This window comes from Tachyglossus aculeatus, chromosome 4 (genome assembly GCF_015852505.1).
Source record: "Tachyglossus aculeatus isolate mTacAcu1 chromosome 4, mTacAcu1.pri, whole genome shotgun sequence".
NCBI classification, from domain to species: domain Eukaryota; kingdom Metazoa; phylum Chordata; class Mammalia; order Monotremata; family Tachyglossidae; genus Tachyglossus; species Tachyglossus aculeatus.
Window position 1 is genome coordinate 61779963 of NC_052069.1, and position 21116 is coordinate 61801078.

The 21116-nt window shown below is 44.3% G+C and overlaps 1 protein-coding gene across 1 annotated transcript in view; it reads right to left on the bottom strand.

Annotated features, from left to right (window-relative positions):
- Nucleotides 1–1402: 1402 nt before the first annotated feature.
- FNDC7 (fibronectin type III domain containing 7) overlaps nt 1403–21116 on the bottom strand; it is a 69942-nt gene continuing 50228 nt past the window's right edge. The window contains exons 10-13 of the mRNA XM_038745556.1: nt 16528–16788; nt 10232–10261; nt 1849–1915; nt 1403–1763 (exon numbers count right to left, since the gene is read on the bottom strand). Coding sequence (XP_038601484.1) covers nt 1884–1915; nt 10232–10261; nt 16528–16788 — 323 coding nt within the window. The 3' untranslated portion in view covers nt 1403–1763; nt 1849–1883. The remainder of the gene's footprint in view (nt 1764–1848; nt 1916–10231; nt 10262–16527; nt 16789–21116) is intronic.

The window sequence follows — 21116 nt, forward strand, 5'->3', positions numbered from 1 at the left end:
CTTGCGCTTAACAGACTGCCTGGCACATAGTAAGCACTTAAATACCATTAAAAAAAAAAAATGAGACGCAATGTGGTCCGTCAAATGTGGAGGGGAACTGTCAAATCTGTGGTGTTTCCGGTGACGGTACATGGATCCGAAAACTGAAAAAACAGGATAGAAAGAGCATCAGTTCTTTCGAAATGTGTTGGAGAAGGCTTTTGTGACTACCATGAAGCAGCGTGGTTCAGTGGAAAGAGCACGGACTTTGGAGTCAGAGGTCATGAGTTCAAATCCCAGCTCCGCCAATTGCCAGCTGTGTGACTTTGGGCAAGTCACTTCACTGGGCCTCATTTACCTCATCTGGAAAATGGGGATTAAGAGTATGAGCCCCCCGTGGGACAACCTGATCACCTTGTAACCTCCCCAGTGCTTAGAACAGTGCTCTGCACATAGTAAGCACTTAATAAATGCTATTATTATTATTATTATTATTATTATTATTATTATTATTATTTTATTATTATTACCATGGACTGCCTGAGAAACAAACAAATGGATTTTGGAGTAAATTAAGTCAAAGTGGTCTTTGGAAGGCAAATGACTTGGCTTAGATTAGCATATTTCAGACACATAATCAGGAGGACTAATTCTCTGTAAAAGACACTAATGCTAGGAAAAGTCCAGGGAAAACATGTAAGAGGCAGAACAGTAGCTAGATAATAATGGCATTTATTAAGTGCTTACTACATGCAAAGCACTATTCTAAGTGCTGGGGAGGTTACAAGGTGATCACGTCGTCCCACGGGGGGCTCACAGTCTTAATCCCCATTTTACAGATGAGGGAACTGAGGCCCAGAGAAGTGAAGTGACTTTCCCAAAGTCACCCAGCTGACAATTGGCGGAGCCAGGATTTGAACCCATGACCTCTGACTCCAAAGCCCGGGCTCTTACCATTGAGCCACGTTGCTTCTCTAGATGGATAGAAACCATAAGAACAGTAATGGAAGAGCTGTTAGCAAGGTTACGGATTATGGCGCAAGACAGGACGTCCTGGAGAAAATATATCCACAGATTTGCTATGAATCGGAAATGACTCGAAAGCATTTGATGGTAATAATAATAATCATCATCAATCGTATTTATTGAGCGCTTACTATGTGCAGAGCACTGTACTAAGCACTTGGGAAATACAAATTGGCAACACATAGAGACAGTCCCTACCCAACAGTGGGCTCACAGTCTAAAAATAATAATAATAGAGGGACTAAAGTAGGGCTACCCTACGCCAAGTAGGATCTCTTGATTTCTATATGGGGAAACTGGATAATTGCCAAGTCAGATCTAATGAGATCAGGAGCCTTTTTCTGAGGCTTAGGGTTTTAGGAGTTCCAAACTTGAAACTGGCTTTTTGAGAGCCAGGCTTCTTAGAAGTAAGCAAATTCATTCAGAAATTTCATTAGGTCAGGAAAACAAAGTAACACACCACTATTTTTTTTAATGAAACATCCTGCTCCAGTTTTCTTTTTCCAAGTCGACAGAATGAAATGCCAAACATCCATCCATCCATTCTATTAGCTGAGGTATCCAATCTGTGCCTGGCCCTCAGGTGTCCAAATAATCCTCATTTAACAGGGAGCACTAGATTGCATACCTAGATAAAAGGGCTCCGACTTGCTAACTGAAAATTTGAAGTATTTCAGAAAAGAACGGAGAGGGTGAATTAAACTATATTCCCTAGAGTTGGTTCCCCCAATGGTCTTTTCCACTCCGCATCTTCAATTCTGTGAAGAGAAAACCGTAATTTTTAAGTGGGCAATTTTCACTCAAGCTACAGATATTCAAATGCAAATGACGGCACTCACTCACTCGTTTGAATTGGTTTCCTTCCAGAATTCAGTGGGTCATTCCGCATTCCTCTTTCCTCTGTAAATCACTAAAAGGGAAGGAAGCAGTTTCAGGCAGAGAAAGCTGCAAACCACTCCTTCTGATCACCCCCCAACCCCGTATCCTTTCAACTTTCTTTGGATGAGTATTTTGGTATAAAGAGTTTATAAAGCTGTGGACCACCCCCTTCTCCTCAACACGTTATCTGACCTTGGCTTCACAGACTCCGTCCTCTCCTGGTTCTCCTCTTATCTCTCCGGTGGTTCTTTCTCAGTCTCTTTTGCAGGCTCCTCCTCCCCCTCCCATCCTCTTACTGTGGGGGTTCCCCAAGGTTCAGTGCTTGGTCCCCTTCTGTTCTCAATCTACACTCACTCCCTTGGTGACCTCATTCGCTCCCACGGCTTCAACTATCACCTCTACGCTGATGACACCCAGATCTCCATCTCTGCCCCTGCTCTCTCCCCCTCCCTCCAGGCTCGCATCTCCTCCTGCCTTCAGGACATCTCCATCTGGATGTCCGCCCGCCACCTAAAGCTCAACATGTCGAAGACTGAGCTCCTTGTCTTCCCTCCCAAACCTTGTCCTCTCCCTGACTTTCCCATCTCTGTTGACGGCACTACCATCCTTCCCGTCTCACAAGCCCGCAACCTTGGAGTCATCCTCGACTCCGCTCTCTCATTCACCCCTCACATCCAAGCCGTCACCAAAACCTGCCGGTCTCAGCTCCACAACATTGCCAAGATCCGCCCTTTCCTCTCCATCCAAACCGCCACCCTGCTAATTCAAGCTCTCATCCTATCCCGTCTGGACTACTGCACTAGCCTTCTCTCTGATCTCCCATCCTCGTGTCTCTCTCCACTTCAATCCATACTTCATGCTGCTGCCCGGATTATCTTTGTCCAGAAACGCTCTGGACATATCACTCCCCTCCTCAAAAACCTCCAATGGCTACCGATCAATCTGCGCATCAGGCAGAAACTCCTCACCTTGGGCTTCAAGGCTGTCCATCACCTCGCCCCCTCCTACCTCACCTCCCTTCTCTCCTTCTCCAGCCCAGCCCGCACCCTCCGCTCCTCCGCCGCTAATCTCCTCACTGTACCTCGCTCTCGCCTGTCCCGCCATCGACCCCCGGCCCACGTCATCCCCCAGGCCTGGAATGCCCTCCCTCTGCCCATCCGCCAAGCTAGCTCTCTTCCTCCCTTCAAGGCCCTGCTGAGAGCTCACCTCCTCCAGGAGGCCTTCCCAGACTGAGCCCCTTCTTTCCTCTCCCCCTCGTCCCCCTCTCCATCCAAGTCTTACCTCCTTCCCTTCCCCACAGCACCTGTATATATGTATATATGGTTGTACATATTTATTACTCTGTTTATTTATTTATTTATTTATTTTACTTGTACATTTCTATCCTACTTATTTTATTTTGTTGGTATGTTTGGTTCTGTTCTCTGTCTCCCCCTTTTAGACTGTGAGCCCACTGTTGGGTAGGGACTGTCTCTATGTGATGCCAATTTGTACTTCCCAAGCGCTTAGTACAGTGCTCTGCACATAGTAAGCGCTCAATAAATACGATTGATTGATTGATTGATTGATTAAAGCAGTTCGTAACAGTTGAGTGGGTTGAAACTGTTTACATTTCGGAGCCCCCAGAGGGACCATGTCTAATTCCCACTGTGTATTCCTTCCAAACACTTAGTAATGTGCACATTACTTCTAGGGGACATTCATAACAGCTGAACAATATTTAGGATCAATCTCTCTCCATGCAAAGGCCTCACAAAAGAAGATGGCATGCCATTGAGTGTCATCCTATTTGCCGAAGGGCTTGCAGTCAAGGCATGACTCTGTAGGCTCCATCTCTCTGGTTAAGGCACTTCTGGGCAGAAAGGAATTCATGTATCTAGGAGACTGCAGGGACAGGAAGAAAAATTGCTGCTGGGATTGAGGAAATGAATGGAGGGGGCAAGGCAGAAGTCAGTCAGGGCACTCAGAAGTTGAGGGCTCTAGGCAGAGAATCATCTGCTTTGCACATAGTAAGCACTTAATAAATGCCATTATTATTATTATCTCCTGCTCCTAACCTGTGCCTTCAATTTGTCTGCCTGCCTCTCCTCAAGGGCAGAGGCCACGTCTGACTGTCCTCTCCCAGCGTTCGGTAAATGCTATTTTACGGCAAGGTTTTCAAGGGAAAGAAGAAAGCCGAGGAAGACCGAATAGGGAAAAAGATGGGGAGAGGGAAAGAATAAGCCAAGAGGCAGAAAGAGGAGTGGAACAAGAAAATAGGAAGAACAGACAGAGAAGAAGAGGAACAGGAACCTGTATATATGTTTGTACATATTTGTTACTCTATCTATTTTACTTGTACATATCTATTCTATTTATTTTATTTTGTTAGTATGTTTGGTTTCGTTCTCTGTCTCCCCCTTTTAGACTGGACTAACTGTTGGGTAGGGACTGTCTCTATATGTTGCCAACTTGGACTTCCCAAGCACTTAGTACAGTGCTCTGCACACAGTAAGCACTCAATAAATACGATTGATGATGATGATGATGAAGAAGGAAGTCAAGACGAAAGGAAGGGAAAGCAAAAATAAAGAGGGAAGTCCTTCATTTACTAGTCTCTAACCTATCGAGATAATTTTGCTCATTTTCATTTTTAAAAATTCTGGGTTACAAATGAGCTCTAGCCCCAGATCCTCATACTTAATTCAAAACTCAGTTTCTCCAGCAGCATAATCCCCCATTCTCCCCTGAGGGCTGTATAGGGAAAGTCCTTTCACAACTGAGAAAATTCAGAAGAGGACTGGAAGCATGTAGGTACCAACTAATAATAATATGGTATTTGGCTCTCACTGTGTGCCAGTACTAAAGGGCTGAATGCAAACAAATTGGGTTGGACACAGTCCCCGTCCCTCCTGGGGCTCACAGTCTCAATCCCCATTTTACAGGTGAGGTAACTGAAGCACAGAGAAGTCAAGTGACCTGCCCGAGGCCAAACAGCAGACAAGTAGCAGAGGCAGGATTAGAACCCATGACTTCCCAGGCCATGCTGTTTTCCCTAATTAGCGGAAGACCCTTACAGTGACTGCCTGCCGTCTTACGGGCCTTGTACCCACCTAATGACCCTTTCTCCAGTCTCGACACTGCAGATTGAACATTTGTTATGTAATACAGTAAAACATACTCATCTATTAGCCCAAGTGTCAAACCAAGGTGTCTGTTTAATTTCCAACCTAGAAATTCAAAATGGCTTTGAGGGTAAGGGGAATCAGTTCGCCAAAGGTGATTTGAATTGTTAGACTGCGCTATGTTACGGTCAGCCTGGTATGAGCTGTGTGTTTTCAAGACATCCAGAGGTCCTGTTTAAAGTTGGCTAGGAAATTTGTAGGCAAGCAAAGATAAACTACATTTCCCAGGACGTAAAGGAGAAACTATACCACGATAAGGGGTGGTCCTGGATGGAATCCGTAATAGAAATTAAAGTATTTACTAACTACTGGGGTAAAGAGATATTTAAATCAATCATATTGACTGCACACTTACTGTGTGCAGAGCACTGTGCTAAGCACTTGAGAGAGTATGATATAAACACAGTCCCTGTCCCACTTGGGGCTCACAGTCTAATGGAGCGCCCAGATTTCTCTTGGGATGATAGCCGATGGGAGAAAATCTTTCTCCTTTCTTGTGGTACTGGTGGAGTGAAGTGCTTCTTCATTCAGCTCTGAGGGAACAGAGAGAGTGAAGCAGGTTTCACATGGTGAGAAGTCCTATCTCCTAATTAACTAAAGTAGGCCAGGGAATCAGGGGTTGAAGATCTATTTTGGTGGGTTTTTTTGAAAAGGATAAATCTTTGTGGTTTTAATTCTCTATTTAAATTCACTTTCTTGCATTCTTTTCGATCGCATCTCTGATTGACATTTGTTAGCAGACCTGCTACATCTGAGTTTCAGAGCGTTTCAAATGACTGTCAGAATTCCCTTTTAGAGTCTGGCCAGAATCAATCAGTTGTATTTATCGAGCCTTACTATGCACAGAGCACTGTACTAAGTACTTGGCAGAGTATGTTATAACTGAGTTGGTGAACACGTTCCACATTTTCAAATTATTTTGATAGGTTAGAGACTAGAAAATGCAGGACTTCCCTCTTTATTTTTGCTTTCCCTTCCTTTCTTCTTGGCCATGCTTATTGTTTCCCTCCTTCCTCTCCCTCTCCTCCCCCTCTCCATCCCCCCACCTTACCTCCTTCCCTTCCCCAAAGCACCTGTATATATGTTTGTACAGATTTATTACTCTATTTATTGATTTATTTTACTTGTACATAACTATTCTATTTATTTTATTTTGTTAATATATTTTGTTCTCTGTCTCCCCCTTCTACACTGTGAGCCCACTGTTGGGTAGAAACCATCTTTATATGTTGCCAACTTGTACTTCCCAAGTGCTTAGTACAGTGCTCTGCACACAGTAAGCGCTCAATAAATATGATTGATCAGGCCGTGCTTATTGTTTCTCTCCTTCCTCTCCCTCTCCTCCCCCTCTCCATCTCCCCCATCTTCCCTCCTTCCCTTCCCCACAGCACCTGTATATATGTATATATGTTTGTACAGATTTATTACTCTATTTATTGATTTATTTTACTTGTACATAACTATTCTATTTATTTTATTTTGTTAATATATTTTGTTCTGTCTCCCCCTTCTAGACTGTGAGCCCACTGTTGGGTAGAAACCGTCTCTATATGTTGCCAACTTGTACTTCCCAAGCGCTTAGTACAGTGCTCTGCACACAGTAAGCGCTTGATAAATGTGATTGATTGATTGATTGATTGACTGTCCACATTTTCTTTATTCTTTGGTTTCTCCTTCTAGGTACTTTAGCGAGAAGGCCCCTCCTTCACAAAAATGAATGAGCCTAACATAATAATAATAATAATAGCATTTATTAAGCGCTTACTATGTGCAAAGCACTGTTCTAAGCCCTGGGGAGTTTACAAGGTGATCAGGTTGTCCCACTGGGGGCTCACAGTCTTAATCCCCATTTTACAGATGAGGGAACTGAGGCGCAGAGAAGTTAAGTGACTTGCCCAAAATCACACAGCTGACAGTTGGCGGAGCTGGGATTCGAACCCATGACCTCTGACTCCAAAGACCGGGATCTTTCCAGTGAGCCACGCTGCTAACGTGAATATCTAAATAAGGTAGACTAGTTTTTCATGGTATCTGTTAAGTGCTTACTTTGTGCTAGACACTGTTCTAAGCATTGGGGTAGGTACAAGGTAATCAGGTTGGACGCAGTCCATGTCCGCCTTGGGGCTTGTAGTTTTAATCCCCATTTTTCCGATGAGGTAACTGAGGCATAGAGAAGTTAAGTGACTTGCCCAAGTACCCGAGTTGAAAAATTAGGGGTTGGGTTTAGCTGATCTGTTCAAGAGCAGTCTGTGGAGAAGACGCTTAAAGGAAGTCAGTCTGGTGCTTCCAAACTGTGAGCTCGTCTCTAGACTGGGAGTTCACTGTGGGCAGGGGCTGTCACTGCTTATTGTTGTCTTGTACGTTCCCAAGCGCTTAGTACAGTGCTCTGCACACGGTAAGCGCTTAACGAATATGATTGAATGAATGAATGAATGAATGCTGAGCCTTCAGGGCCTGTCCCAGACCTGTTACGTGGACACTGGGGACATGGTCATTAGAGTGGCTGTGGGGAGTAATGTGATCAATCAATCAATCAATCGTATTTATTGAGCGCTTACTGTGTGCAGAGCACTGTGCTAAGCGCTTGGGAAGTCCAAGTTGGCAACATATAGAGACGGTCCCTACCCAACAGTGGGTTCACAGTCTAAAAGGGGGAGACAGAGAACAAAACCAAACATGCTAACAAAATAAAATAAATAGAATAGATATGTACAAGTAAAATAAATAAATAAATAGAGTAATAAATATGTACAAACATATATAACATATATGTGAGCCCCTTCCTTCCTCTCCCCCTCGTCCCCCTCCCAATCCCCCTCATCTTACCTCCTTCCCTTCCCCACAGCACCTGTATATATGGATATATGTTTGTACATATTGATTACTCTATTTATTTTACTTGTACATATCTATTCTATTTTATTTTGTTAGTATGGTTTTGTTCTCTGTCTCCCCCTTTTAGACTGTGAGCCCACTGTTGGATAGGGACTGTCTTTATATGTTGCCAACTTGTACTTCCCAAGCGCTTAGTACAGTGCTCTGCACACAGTAAGCGCTCAGTAAATACGACTGATTGATTGATTGATGTGATGATGGTATTTGTTAAGCGCTTACTATGTGTCAAGCACTGTCCTAAGTACTGCAGTAGATACAACTTAATCAAGCCGGATACAGTCCCTGTCCCACCCCGGGGCTCACAGTCTTAATCTCCATTTTACAGATGAGATAACTGAGGCACAGAGAAGTGAAGTGACTTGCCCAAGGTCACACAGCAGACAGTGGCAGAGCGGGGATTAGAACCCATGACCTTCTAACTCCCAGGCTGTGCTCTATCCACTATGTAACACCGCTTCCCTAATGCTTCTAGTCAGTTTAGGGAGGGGGAAATGCAGTGTTTCTAGGTAAGAGTGGTTTGGGGAAATCCAGAGTGGTTGAGCCCAACCCTGATCTGGAGAGTCTTTAGGAACAGAGGAGCTGCAAGAGTTCAGATTCATTCATTCATTCAATCGTATTTATTGAGCGCTTACTGTGTTCAGAGCACTGTAATAATGATAATAATAATAATAATATTAATAATAATAATGGCATTTATTAAGCACTTACTATGTGCAAAGCACTGTTCTAAGCACTAGGGAGGTTACAAGGTGATCAGGTTGTCCCTCAAGGGGCTCACAGTCATAATCCCCATTTTCCAGATGAGGTAACTGAGGCCCAGAGAAGTGAAGTGACTCACCCCAAGTCACACAGCTGACAATTGGAGGAGCCGGGATTCAAACTCATGACCTCTGACTCCAAAGCCCGGGCTCTTTCCACTGAGCCACGTTGCTCTGACTATTTATTCATTCATTCATTCATTCAATCGTATTTATTGAGCGCCTACTGTGTGCAGAGCACTGGACTAAGCGCTTGGGAAGTACAAGTTGGCAACCTATAGAGACAGTCCCTACCCGACAACTACCCAACAGCGGGCTCACAGTCTAGAAGGGGGAGACAGACAACAAAACAAAACATACTAACAAAATAAAATAAATACAATAGATATGTACAAATAAAATAGAGTAATAAACACGTACAAATATATATATAGATATGTTTGTGTGTGTGTGTGTGATGTGGGGAGGGGAAGGAGGTAAGGCAGGGGGATGGGGAGGGGGAGGAAGGGGAGGGGAAGGAGGGGGCTCAGTCTGGGAAGGCCTCTGGGAAGAGGTGAGCTCTCAGTAGGGCTTTGAAGGAAAGAAAAGAGCTAGCTTGGAGGATGTTGAGAGGGAGGGCATTCCAGGCCAGGGGGAGGACGTGGGCCGGGGGTCGACGGTGGGACAGGCGAGAACGAGGCATGGGGTGAGGAGATTTGCGGCAGAGAAGCAGAGGGTGCGGGCTGGGCTGGAGAAGGACAGAAGGGAGGTGAGGTAGGAGGGGGCGAGGTGATGGACAGCCTTGAAGCCAAGGGGTGAGGAGTTTTTGCCTGATGCGTAGGTTGATTGGTAGCCACTGGAGATTTTTGAGGAGGGAAATAACATGCCCAGAGCGTTTCTGCACAAAGATGATCCGGGCAGCAGTGTGAAGTATAGATTGAAGTGGGGAGAGGCAGGAGATGGGAGATCGGAGAGGAGGCTGATGCAGTAATCCAGTCAGGATAGGATGAGAGATTGAACCAGCAAGGTAACGGTTTGGATGGAGAGGAAAGGGTGGATCTTGGCAATGTTGCGGAGGTGAGACCGGCAGGTTTTGGTGACGGATTGGTTGTGAGGTGTGAACGAGAGAGCAGAGTCGCGGATGACACCAAGGTTGCGAGCTTGTGAGACGGGAAGGATGGTAGTGCTGTCTACAGTGATGGGAAAGTCAGGGAGAGTGCAGGGCTTGGGAGGGAAGATAAGGAGCTCAGTCTTGGACACTTATTGAGCACTCACTGTGTGCAGAGCACTGTACCAAGTGCTTGGGAAAGCACAATACAGCAATAAAGACAATCCCTCTTCGAGCTCACAGTCTGGGGTGTGGGCAGGGGTGGCACTTCACCACACTTCAGAGGTGAGTGGTGGCTTAACAGCATTCACTTTAAAGGAGGCCCCTGTGAATGCTAAAATAGACTGGCCTGGGGTGTTCCTGAATTCCTGAAGGGCACTGGAACAGGAATACATCCTGAGATTTTTGTTTTTATTAGGGAGAAGTGGACGGAAAGACCTTACCCATTCCAACAGAACTTCCGGAACAGGTTACTGTAATAAAGCACATGGAGAGTCACGTGATTAGTGAGCGGAAGCAGTAACTTAGTTCATTCTTAAAAATACGGTATTTCGAAGAAATAAACACAGCAGAACTCATGAGCAGTGTGGCTCAGTGGAAAGAGCACGGGCTTTAGAGTCACAGATGACGGGTTCAAATCCCTGCTCCACCAATTGCCAGCTGTGTGACTTTGGGCAGGTCACTTCACTTCTCTGTGCCTCAGTGACCTCATCTGTAAAATGGGGGTGAAGACTGTGAGCCCCCTATGGGACAACCTGATCACCTTGTAACCTCCCCAGTGCTCAGAACAGTGCTCTGCACATAGTAAGCACTGAATAAATGCTGTTATTATTATTATTATGAGCTTTAAAAATGGATGTAGAGTATAATGAGGGACAAAATCAACTTTGAATAGTGTCCTTATTCCCTGAGTTTGAGATGTTCACTTCCTAGATCACTGGGAAGCTTCAAGTTGGCTCCTAAAAATTGAATAGATGCGTTGTTGCCACTGAACCTGTGATCATGCCAAGAATCCTGTGCAGCCTAAACATCTAATAAGAAAACAATAATAATAATAATAATAATGGTATTTGTTAAGCGCTTACTATGTGCAAAGCACTGTTCTAAGCGCTGGGAGGGATACAAGGTGATCAGGTTGTCCCACGTCGGGCTCACAATCTTAATCCCCATTTTACAGATGAGGTAGAGGCCGTGAGAAGTGAAGTGACTTGCCCAAAGTCACCCAGCTGACAAGTGGCAGAGTCGGGATTCGAACCCATGACCTCTGACTCCAAAGCCCGGGCTCTTTCCACTGAGCCACGCTGCTTCTCAATAATGATGGCATTTCTTAAGCGCTTACTACGTGCAAAGCACTGTTCTAAGCGCTGGGGAGGTGACAAGGTGATCGGGTTGTCCCATGGGGGGCTCACAGTTTTAATCCCCATTTTACAGATGGGTAACTGAGGCCCAGAGAAGTGAAGTGACTGGCCCAAAGTCACACAGCTGACAGTTGGCGGAGCCGGGATTTGAACCCATGACCTCCGACTCCAAAGCCCGGGCTCTTTCCGCTGAGCCACGCTGCTTCTCCGTGAAGTGAAGTGAAGTGAAGTGAAGAAAAGTGAAGTTGGGGCCGGTTCTGTGAGGTAATCAGGATGATCAAGCGCTTAGTACAGTGCTTTGCACACAGTAAGCACTCAATACGATTGAATGAATCTTACTGAGAGCGCACCGCCTCCAGGAGGCATTCCCAGATTGAGCCCCCTTTTTCCTCTTCTCCTCCCCATCCCTTCCAGCCCAACCTCCTTCCCCTCCCCACAGCACTTGTATATATCTGTACAGATTTATTATTCTATTTATTTTACTTGTACATATTTACTATTCTATTTATTTTGTTAATGATGTGCATATAGCTATAATTCTATTTGTTCTGATGATTTTGACACCTGTCTACATGTTTTGCTTTGTTGTCTGTCTCCCCCTTCTAGACCGTGAGCCCGTTGTTGGGTAGGGACCGTCTCTATGTTGCCGACGTATCCTTCCCAAGCGCTTAGTCCAGTGCTCTGCATACAATAAGCGCTTAATAAATACAATTGAATGAATGAAAGAGCGAATGGAGTGGCAGTGGCAGCAATTGCTGTGAATCTGGGCTGCCTGTTCAGGGTACCTGGTGAATTCATTCTTCCTAAGACTGGAAAGCTCTTTGAGGGCAGGGGTGATGTCTTAAATGTCTGTATGCCTCTCCAAGCGCCTAGCCTACAAGTAGCACCGATGATAATTTCCTGTAGCCAGCTTGAAATTTCATGTCATTAGTAATAATAATAACGATGATGATGGTATTTGTTAAGCGCTTACTATGTGCAAAGCACTGTTCTAAGCGCTGGGGGGATACAAGGTGATCAGGTTGTCCCACGTGGGGCTCGCAGTCTTCATCCCCATTTTACAGATGAGGGAACTGAAGCACAGAGAAGTGAAGTGACTTGCCCAAGGTTACACAGCTGACAAGTGGCAGAGCTGGGATTAGAACTCACGACCTCTGATTCCCAAGCCCGGGCTCTTGCCACTAAGCAATAATAATAATAATAATAATTATTATTATTATTATTAATAATAATAATGATAATAATAATAATAGTGGAATTTGTTAAGCACTTACTATGTGCCAAGCACTGTTCTAAGCGCTTTGGGGGGATACAAGGTAATCAGGTTGTCCCACGTGGGGCTCACGGTCTTAATCCCCATTTTACAGATGAGGGAACTAAAGCACAGAGAAGTTAAGTGACTTGCCCAAGGTCACACAGCTGACATGTGGCAGAGCAGGGATTAGAACCCCTGACCTCTGATTCCCAAACCCGTGCTCTTTCCACTGAGCCACGCAAGGCACAGAGACACTAAGTGACATGCCCAAGGCCACACAGCAGGCCAGGGGCACAGCTGGCACAAAAACACAGGTTTTCTGACACCCTTCCCCTTACCAGCTGTGTGACCTTGGCCAAGTCACTTAACTTCTCTATGCCTCAGTTCCCTCATCCACAAAATGGGGATTCAATACCTTTTTTTAATGGTAGTTGTTAAACGCTCACTATGTGCCAGGCATTATATTAAGCACTTCTCCCTCCTACTAGGACTGTGAGCCTCATGTGGGACCTGATTATCTTGTATCTACCCCAGCACTTAGTACAGTTCTCGGCATATAGTGAGTGTTTAACAAATACCACCATTATTATTAGTAGGATTAGAACCCAGGTTCTTTGGCTCTCAGGCCTAGGCTATTCAATAGGCCATCCTACTTCAAAACCCCAATCAATCAGCAGCATTTTTCAAGCACTTACTGTGTGCAAGGCACTGTACTAGGTTCTTGGGAGAGTACAATATAGAAGAGTTGGTAAACACATTCCCCGCCACGACAAGCTTGAGGGCTGGAAGGGGAGACAGAGATTAATATAAATAAATGGAGAAGCAGCATGGCTCAGTGGAAAGAGCCCGGGCTTTGGAGTCAGAGGTCATGGGTTCAAATCCCGGCCCCGCCAATTGTCAGCTGGGTGACTTTGGGTGAGTCACTTCACTTCTCTGGGCCTCAGTTCCCTCATCTGTAAAATGGGGATGAAGACTGTGAGCCCCACGTGGGACAAACTGATCACCTTGTAACCTCCCCAGCGCTTAGAACAGTGCATTGAACATAGTAAGCGCTTAATAAATGCCGTTATTTTTAAATAAATAAATGGCAGATGTATACTCATAAGTGCTGTGGGGCTAAGGGTGGGGTGAATTCCAAGTGCCCAAAGAGTACCAAATCCTATTGGTTTTTTTTCTCCGCATCATTTCCAGGATCTGCTCCTTCTTCCTTCCAAACAGCCACGACACTGGTCCAGGCACTTTTCGTATCTCATCTCTTCTCTACTGAATCAGCCTCTTCACTGATTTCCCTGCCTCCATTACCCCCAGTTTCCAGTCCACATTTCACTCTGCTGCCTCGATCATTTTTTCTAAAATGTCATTCTTCACACATTCCTCCACTTCTAAAATCCCCCAGCAGATCCTCCTCCTTCCTACTTATCTACTTTCTTCTTCCACTACACCTTGGCTTTCACTCTTCATTCCGCTCAAGCTAATCTATTCACCGTGCCTCATTCCCATTTCCCTGCCATTGACCTCTTTTAAGTGCACTCCTCATTCCGGGGACTCCTCCCCGCTTCAAATCCTAAAGACCACAGCTCTTCCCTCTTCAAAGTCCTCTGGAAATCTCCTCCAAGAGCCCTTCTCCAGTTATTCCTTATCTCTTCTCGGGCTATATGCCCCAAATTGCCACTTCAGCACTTCTGTAATAATAATAATAATAATTATGGTATTTGTTAAGTGCTTACTAAGTGCCAGACACTGTACCAAGTGCTGGGGTGAATATAAGCAAGTCAGGTTGGACACAGGTTGTCCCACATGGGCCTCACAGTCTCAATCCCCATTTTACAGATGATGTAACTGAGGCACAGAAAAGTGAAGTTCTTACCTCCTTCCCTTCCCCACAAAACCTGTATATATGTATATATGTTTGTACATATTTATTACTCTATTTATTTTACTTGTACATATCTATTCTATTTATTTTGTTAGTATGTTTGGTTTTGTTCTCTGTCTCCCCCTTTTAGACTGTGAGCCCACTGTTGGGTAGGGACTGTCTCTATATGTTGCCAACTTGTACTTCCCAAGTGCTTAGTACAGTGCTCTGCACACAGTAAGTGCTCAATAAATACGATTGATTGATTGATTGAAGTGACTTGCCCCACGTCACACAGCAGACAAGTGGCAGAGCCAGGATTAGAACCCATAACCTTCTGACTCTCAAGTCCAGGCTCTATCCACTACACTTTGCTGCTTCTGTACTGTCTGAACATTCGTGAACTCACAAACCTCCCAAGGTGTTGATATACTTATCAATCAATCGATTGTATTTGAGTGCTTACTCACTGTACTAAGCGCTTGGGATAGTGCAATACAACAGAATTAGCAGACATAGTCCCTGCCCATTACATATCTTGCAAACCCTATGATTTAAGCACTAACTCATGCACATATCCCCTTTGTCTCTTTCCTCCTATATGTGAATTGTTTTAAAGGAAGCAGCGTGGTCTAGGCAAAAAGTGGACAGAAGACCTGGGTTCCAATCCTGGCCCTGCCATTTGTCGGCCTTGTGACCTTGGGCAAGTCACGTAACTTCTCTGTGCCTCAGCTACCTCATCTGTAAAATGTGAATTAAATCTTCTTCCCTGAACTAAACTGTGAGCCCCATGTCGGACGGGGACTATATCCAACCTGATTATCTTGCATCTACATCTTGTATCTAGATGCAAGATAATCAGGTATCTACCCCAACACTTAGTACAGCGCCTGGTGTGGAGTAAGCACCTAGAGACTACCACAGGAAAAAAAAGTGTTGTTTCCCCTGCTAGAATGTAAGATACTTGAAGTCAGGGATCATGTCTGCTGACTCTGTTGTCCTTTCCCGAGCACTCTGCACTGCAAGAAGGAGTTGCCTGGCTTCCCTTTTTTTTTTTTTTCTTACATCCAAAGTTTGAGTGTTTGCTCTCTGTTTGTCTTTTCATTTTCCATTTTTTTTTAAATATCTGAAAGCATTCTGAGTCGGTCAGTCGCATTCGCAGAGTGCTTACTGTGTGCGGAGCACTGTAGTAAGTGCTTGGGAGAGTACAGTACAACAAAAACTCAAGCAAAAACTCCTCACTCTCGGCTTCAAGGCTGTCCATCACCTCGCCCTCTCCTACCTCACCTCCTTTCTCTCTTTCTCCAGCCCAGCCCGCACCCTCCGCTCCTCTGCCGCCGCTAAACTCCTCACTGTGCCTTATTCTCGCCTGTCCTGCCATCGACCCCCGGCCCACATCCTCCCCCTGGCCCGGAATGCCCTCCCTCCGCACATCCGCCAAACTAACTCTCTTCCTCCCTTCAAAGCCCTACTGAAAGCTCACCTCCTCCAAGAGGTCTTCCCAGACTGAGCCCCCTTTTTCCTCTCCTCCTCCCCATCCCCCCCATCCCTGTCTCCTTCCCCTCCCCACAGCACCTGTGTATACGTTTGTACAGATTTATTACTCTATTTATTTTACTTGTCCATATTTCCTATTCTATTTATTTTGTTAATGATGTGCATCTAGCTTTATTTCTATTTATTCTGATGACTTGACACCTGTCCACATGTTTTGTTTTGTTGTCTGTCCCCCCCTTCTAGACTGTGAGCCCGTTGTTGGGTAAGGACCATCTCCATATGTTGCCGACTTGTGCTTCCCAAGGGCTTAGTACAGTGCTCTGCACACAGTAAGCGCTCAATAAATACAATTGAACGAATGAATGAATAAATGAATGAACAATAAATGGACACATTTCTTGCCCACGAGCTTACAATTTAGAGCTTGCTGACATTTAGCTTGGGCCTTAACACACTTCTGCATCCACCCCACCTCCCAATTGACGGCAGGTGGGCAAGTTTATAACTGGTCACTTCCCACTAGCTAAAGTTTTTCATCCATCCTTGGTTACAATATTTTCAACCACCCATTCCTCTCCGATTCCACGGAAAACTGCGTTTGCGTCATGGCCACAAGAACAAGCTCACCTAACGCTCATCACATGACCATGTGGGTGGGGAAATTGGTAAATTTCTCCCAGGACATAAGCATGAGCTAGGTGAAGTTACTAGGAATTTTATTTTTTGTCCCAATAACAATCTTAGTGTGGTCTAAGCCATAATAAATTGCTTTACCTGAATATATCCTCTTAGGGCAGAATGTGAATTGCAGATTTGAGTCAGCAACTGGAGAGATCACAACTGTGTAGACATCTCCGCAGGGTATCTCCACGACATCACAATAACTGAAACTGGAATTTGGGGCGCAAGGAAAAATGCCTTTTGATCCATAGAGATGTGTGCTGAAGTTTCCTAACCCTTCAGAGGCACGCCAATAGAGCCGAATGCCGTTGTTGTTCAGTCTATGTAACTTCATTCCCGAGGGACAGCAAGCACCTAAGAGGTACATGGAAAGCAGAAACTCCTTTAGAAGCACAAATAATGTCTGGTTTTTCTCTTGGAAAAAAAATGATCCCAGATACAAGCATTCTATAAATGAAAATGCATGCGCACAATGAAAAGAGAGGCATTTCATAGGGTATTAGGGTGACAATCTTATTAAAAAAAAAAAAAACCACACACTACTGGCCCACGGGATTAGGATGACACGCAAATTCGTGAAGCATTCCATATTTTTCCCAGACTGAGCCCCTTCCTTCCTCTCCCCCTCGTCCCCCTCTCCATCCCCCTCATCTTACCTCCTTCCCTTCCCCACAGCACCTGTATATATGTATATATGTTTGTACATATTTTTTACTCTATTTATTTACTTATTTATTTTATTTGTACATATCTATTCTATTTATTTTATTTTGTTAGTATGTTTGGTTTTGTTCTCTGTCTTCCCCTTTTAGACTGTGAGCCCACTGTTGGGTAGGGACTGTCTCTATGTGTTGCCAATTTGTACTTCCCAAGCGCTTAGTACAGTGCTCTGCACATAGTAAGCGCTCAATAAATATGATTGATGATGATGATGATTAGAATTTAAAAAGCAATACCCCAGCACTTAGAACAGTGCTTGGCACCTAGTAAGCGCTTAACGAGTATCATCATCATCATTTAGGAAAAATTTAGATTTTCTGACTTTTCTTTCCGTTCGTACTTGTCCGTTTTCTGTGAAAATCTTTATCTGTGTGGTGTCGGCTGCAAATAGATGCCTTATTTCTAATGCTGTTTGTTGAGTGCTTACCACGGGACAGGCCCTAAACTAAGCACTAGAGTAGATATAAGAATATAAGGTTGGACACTGTCCTGTTTTAGGGGCTGCTTACCTGGAGAGTTTTCTGCTTAGGTACATGGAAAGCAGAAACTCCTTTAGAAGCACAAACAATGCCTGGTTTTTCTCTTGGAAAAAAAAATGATCCCAGATACAAGCATTCTATAAATGAAAATGCATATGCACAATGAAAAGAGAGGCATTTTATAGGGTACCAGGGTGACAATCTTATTTTAAAAAAAAACCACACACTACTGGCCCATGGGATTAGAATTTAAAAAGCAATACCCCAGCACTTAGAACTGTGTTTGGCACCTAGTAAGCGCTTAATGAGTATCATCATCATCATTTAGGAAAAATTTATATTTTCTGACTTTCCGTTTGTACTAGTCGGTTTTCCATGAAAATCTTTATCTGTGTGGTGTCAGCTGCAAATAGATGCCTTATTTCTAATGCTGTTTTTTGAGTGCTTACCATGGGACAGGCCCTAAGTAAGCACTAGAGTAGATATAAGAATATAAGGTTGGACACTGTCCTGTTTTAGGGGCTGCTTACTTGGAGAGTTTTCGGTTTAGGTACATGGAAAGCAGAAACTCCTTTGGAAGCACAAACAATGCCTGGTTTTTCTCTTGGAAAAAAAAAATGATCCAAGATACAAGCATTCTATAAATGAAAATGCATACGCACAATGAAAAGAGAGGCATTTTATAGGGTATTAGGGTGACAATCTTATTTAAAAAAAACCCGCACACTACTGGCCCGCGGGATTAGAATTTAAAAAGCAATACCCCAGCATTTAGAACAGTGTTTGGCACCTAGTAAGCGCTTAATGAGTATCATCATCATCATTTAGGAAAAATTTATATTTTCTGACTTTTCTTTCCGTTCGTACTTGTCGGTTTTCCGGGAAAATCTTTATCTGTGTGGTGTCGGCTGCAAATAGATGCCTTATTTCTAATGCTGTTTGTTGAGTGCTTACCATGGGACAGGCCCTAAACTAAGCACTAGAGTAGATATAAAAATATAAGGTTGGACACTGTCCTGTTTTAGGGGCTGCTTACCTGGAGAGTTTTCGGTACTCCACCAGTCTCTACTAAAGGAGGAAGAGTCAAGCAGAGGCCTGTCCATTCCCTTCCTAGCTTGGTCAGTGGCTAGTGAATGGACGACAATCTGCTATAAGTCAAAACTCACCCGTGCTGGGCAGCAGCGGAATGGTTGAGAGTCAAGGGCAGAGACTCATTTACTGCGCCGAAGGAGGCAATGGTAAGCCACTTCCATATTTTTCCCAAGAAAACTCTCTGGATACACGACCAGGATGATTGCAGATGGAAGCGGAGTGTTCTGGGAGAGACGCGTCCACGGCCTCGCTATGGGTCGGACACGACTCGACACCATAAGACAAAAACAGTCCCTAACCCACGTGGATCCTCATTTTACAAACGACGTAATTGAGGCACGGAGATTAAGATTCATTCATTCATTCAATCGTATTTATTGAGCGCTTACTGTGTGCAGAGCACTGGACTAAGCGCTTGGGCAACACATAGAGACGGTCCCTACCCAACAGTGGGCTCAAAGATCACACAGAAGACTAGCTGCTTCCAACAGAGAAGCAGCATGGCTCAGTGGAAAGAGCACGGACTTTGGAGTCAGAGTCATGGCTTCAAATCCCGGCTCCGCCAATTGTCAGCTGTGTGACTTTGGGCAAGTCACTTCACTTCTCTGGGCCTCAGTTACCTCATCTGGAAAATGGGGATTAAGACTGTGAGCCCCCCGTGGGACAACCTGATCACCTTGTAACCGCCCCAGCGCTTAGAACAGTGCTTTGCACATAGTAAGCGCTTAATAAATGCCATCATTATTATATTATTATTAAGACAAGTGGCGGGGCTGGATTAGAACCCAGGTCCCCTGATTTCCAGGCCTGTGCTTTATCCACTAGGCCATACAGCTTCTCACAGGCCTCTCTGCTTTTCATATGCTTTTGTTCTCTTAGCTGTGTCGGAACAATGAAATAGGTAATGGCCAGGAGGAGAAAGTGACACGGGCAAATATGAGTAAGGCAGTTGCAAGTTTTATGGGTTAAGTAGAATTTTGGGGGGTCAAATCAATCAATCAATCAATCGTATTTATTGAGCGCTTACTGTGTGCAGAGCACTGTACCAAGTGCTTGGGAAGCACAAGTTGGCCAGCACAAAATGAATTAATTTCAATTCATTATTGAAATGAATAAAGCTTCATTTCAATAAACTAGAAGTTTCTCCCCCTCTCCATCCCTTCCCGACAGCACCTGTATATATGTATATATGTTTGTACATATTTATTACTCTATTTATTTATTTATTTTACTTGTACAATATCTATTCTATTTATTTTATTTTGTTAATATGTTTGGTTTTGTTCTCTGTCTCCCCCTTCTATACTGTGAGCCCACTGTGGGGTAGGGACTGTTTCTATATGTTGCCAACTTGTACTTCCCAAGCGCTTAGTACAGTGCTCTGCACACAGTAAGCACTCAATAAATACGATTGATTGATTGATTGATTGATTTGACCCCCCAAAATTCTACTTAACCCATAAAACTTGCAGCTGCCTTACTCATATGATTGACTGATTGATTGATTTGACCCCCCAAAATTCTACTTAACCCATAAAACTTGCAGCTGCCTTACTCATACGATTGATTGATTGATTGATTTGACACCCCAAAATTCTGCTTAACCCATAAAACTTGCAGCTGCCTTACTCATATGATTGATTGATTGATTGTTGTGTAGGGACTGTTTCTATATGCTGCCAACTTGTACTTCCCAAGCGCTTAGTACAGTGCTCTGCACACAGTAAGTGCTCAATAAATATGACTGATTGATTGATTGATTGATTTCTTAGAGTAATACAGTGAAAGGCATGGATGCCATTGATTAAAGGGGATTAACTCATTCGTGTTCAACAGTATACTCTGTTGTCTTGACTTATGCTGTCGAGTTACCCATAGCGACTCCACGGACACATCTCTCCAAGAACGCCCCACTTCTTATTTGCAATCGTTCTAGTAGTGCATCCACAGAGTTTTCTTGGTAAAAATATGGAAGTGGTTTTTCCACTGCCTCTTTCCGCGCAGTAAGTTTGAGTCTCTGCCCTCAGTCCATCAATCAATCAATCAATCGTATTTATTGAGCACTTCCTGTGTGCAGAGCACTGTACTAAGCGCTTGGGAAGTACAAGTTGGCAACATCTAGAGACAGTCCCTACCCAACAGTGGGCTCACAGTCTAAAAGGGGGAGACAGAGAACAAAACCAAACATACTAACAAAATAAAATAAATAGAATAGATATGTACAAGTAAAATAGAGTAATAAATATGTACAAACATATATGCATATATACAGGTGCTGTGGGGAAGGGAAGGAGGTAAGATGGGGGGATGGAGAGGGGGACGAGGGGGAGAGGAAGGAAGGGGCTCAGTCTGGGAAGGCCTCCTGGAGGAGGTGAGCTCTCAGTAGGCTCT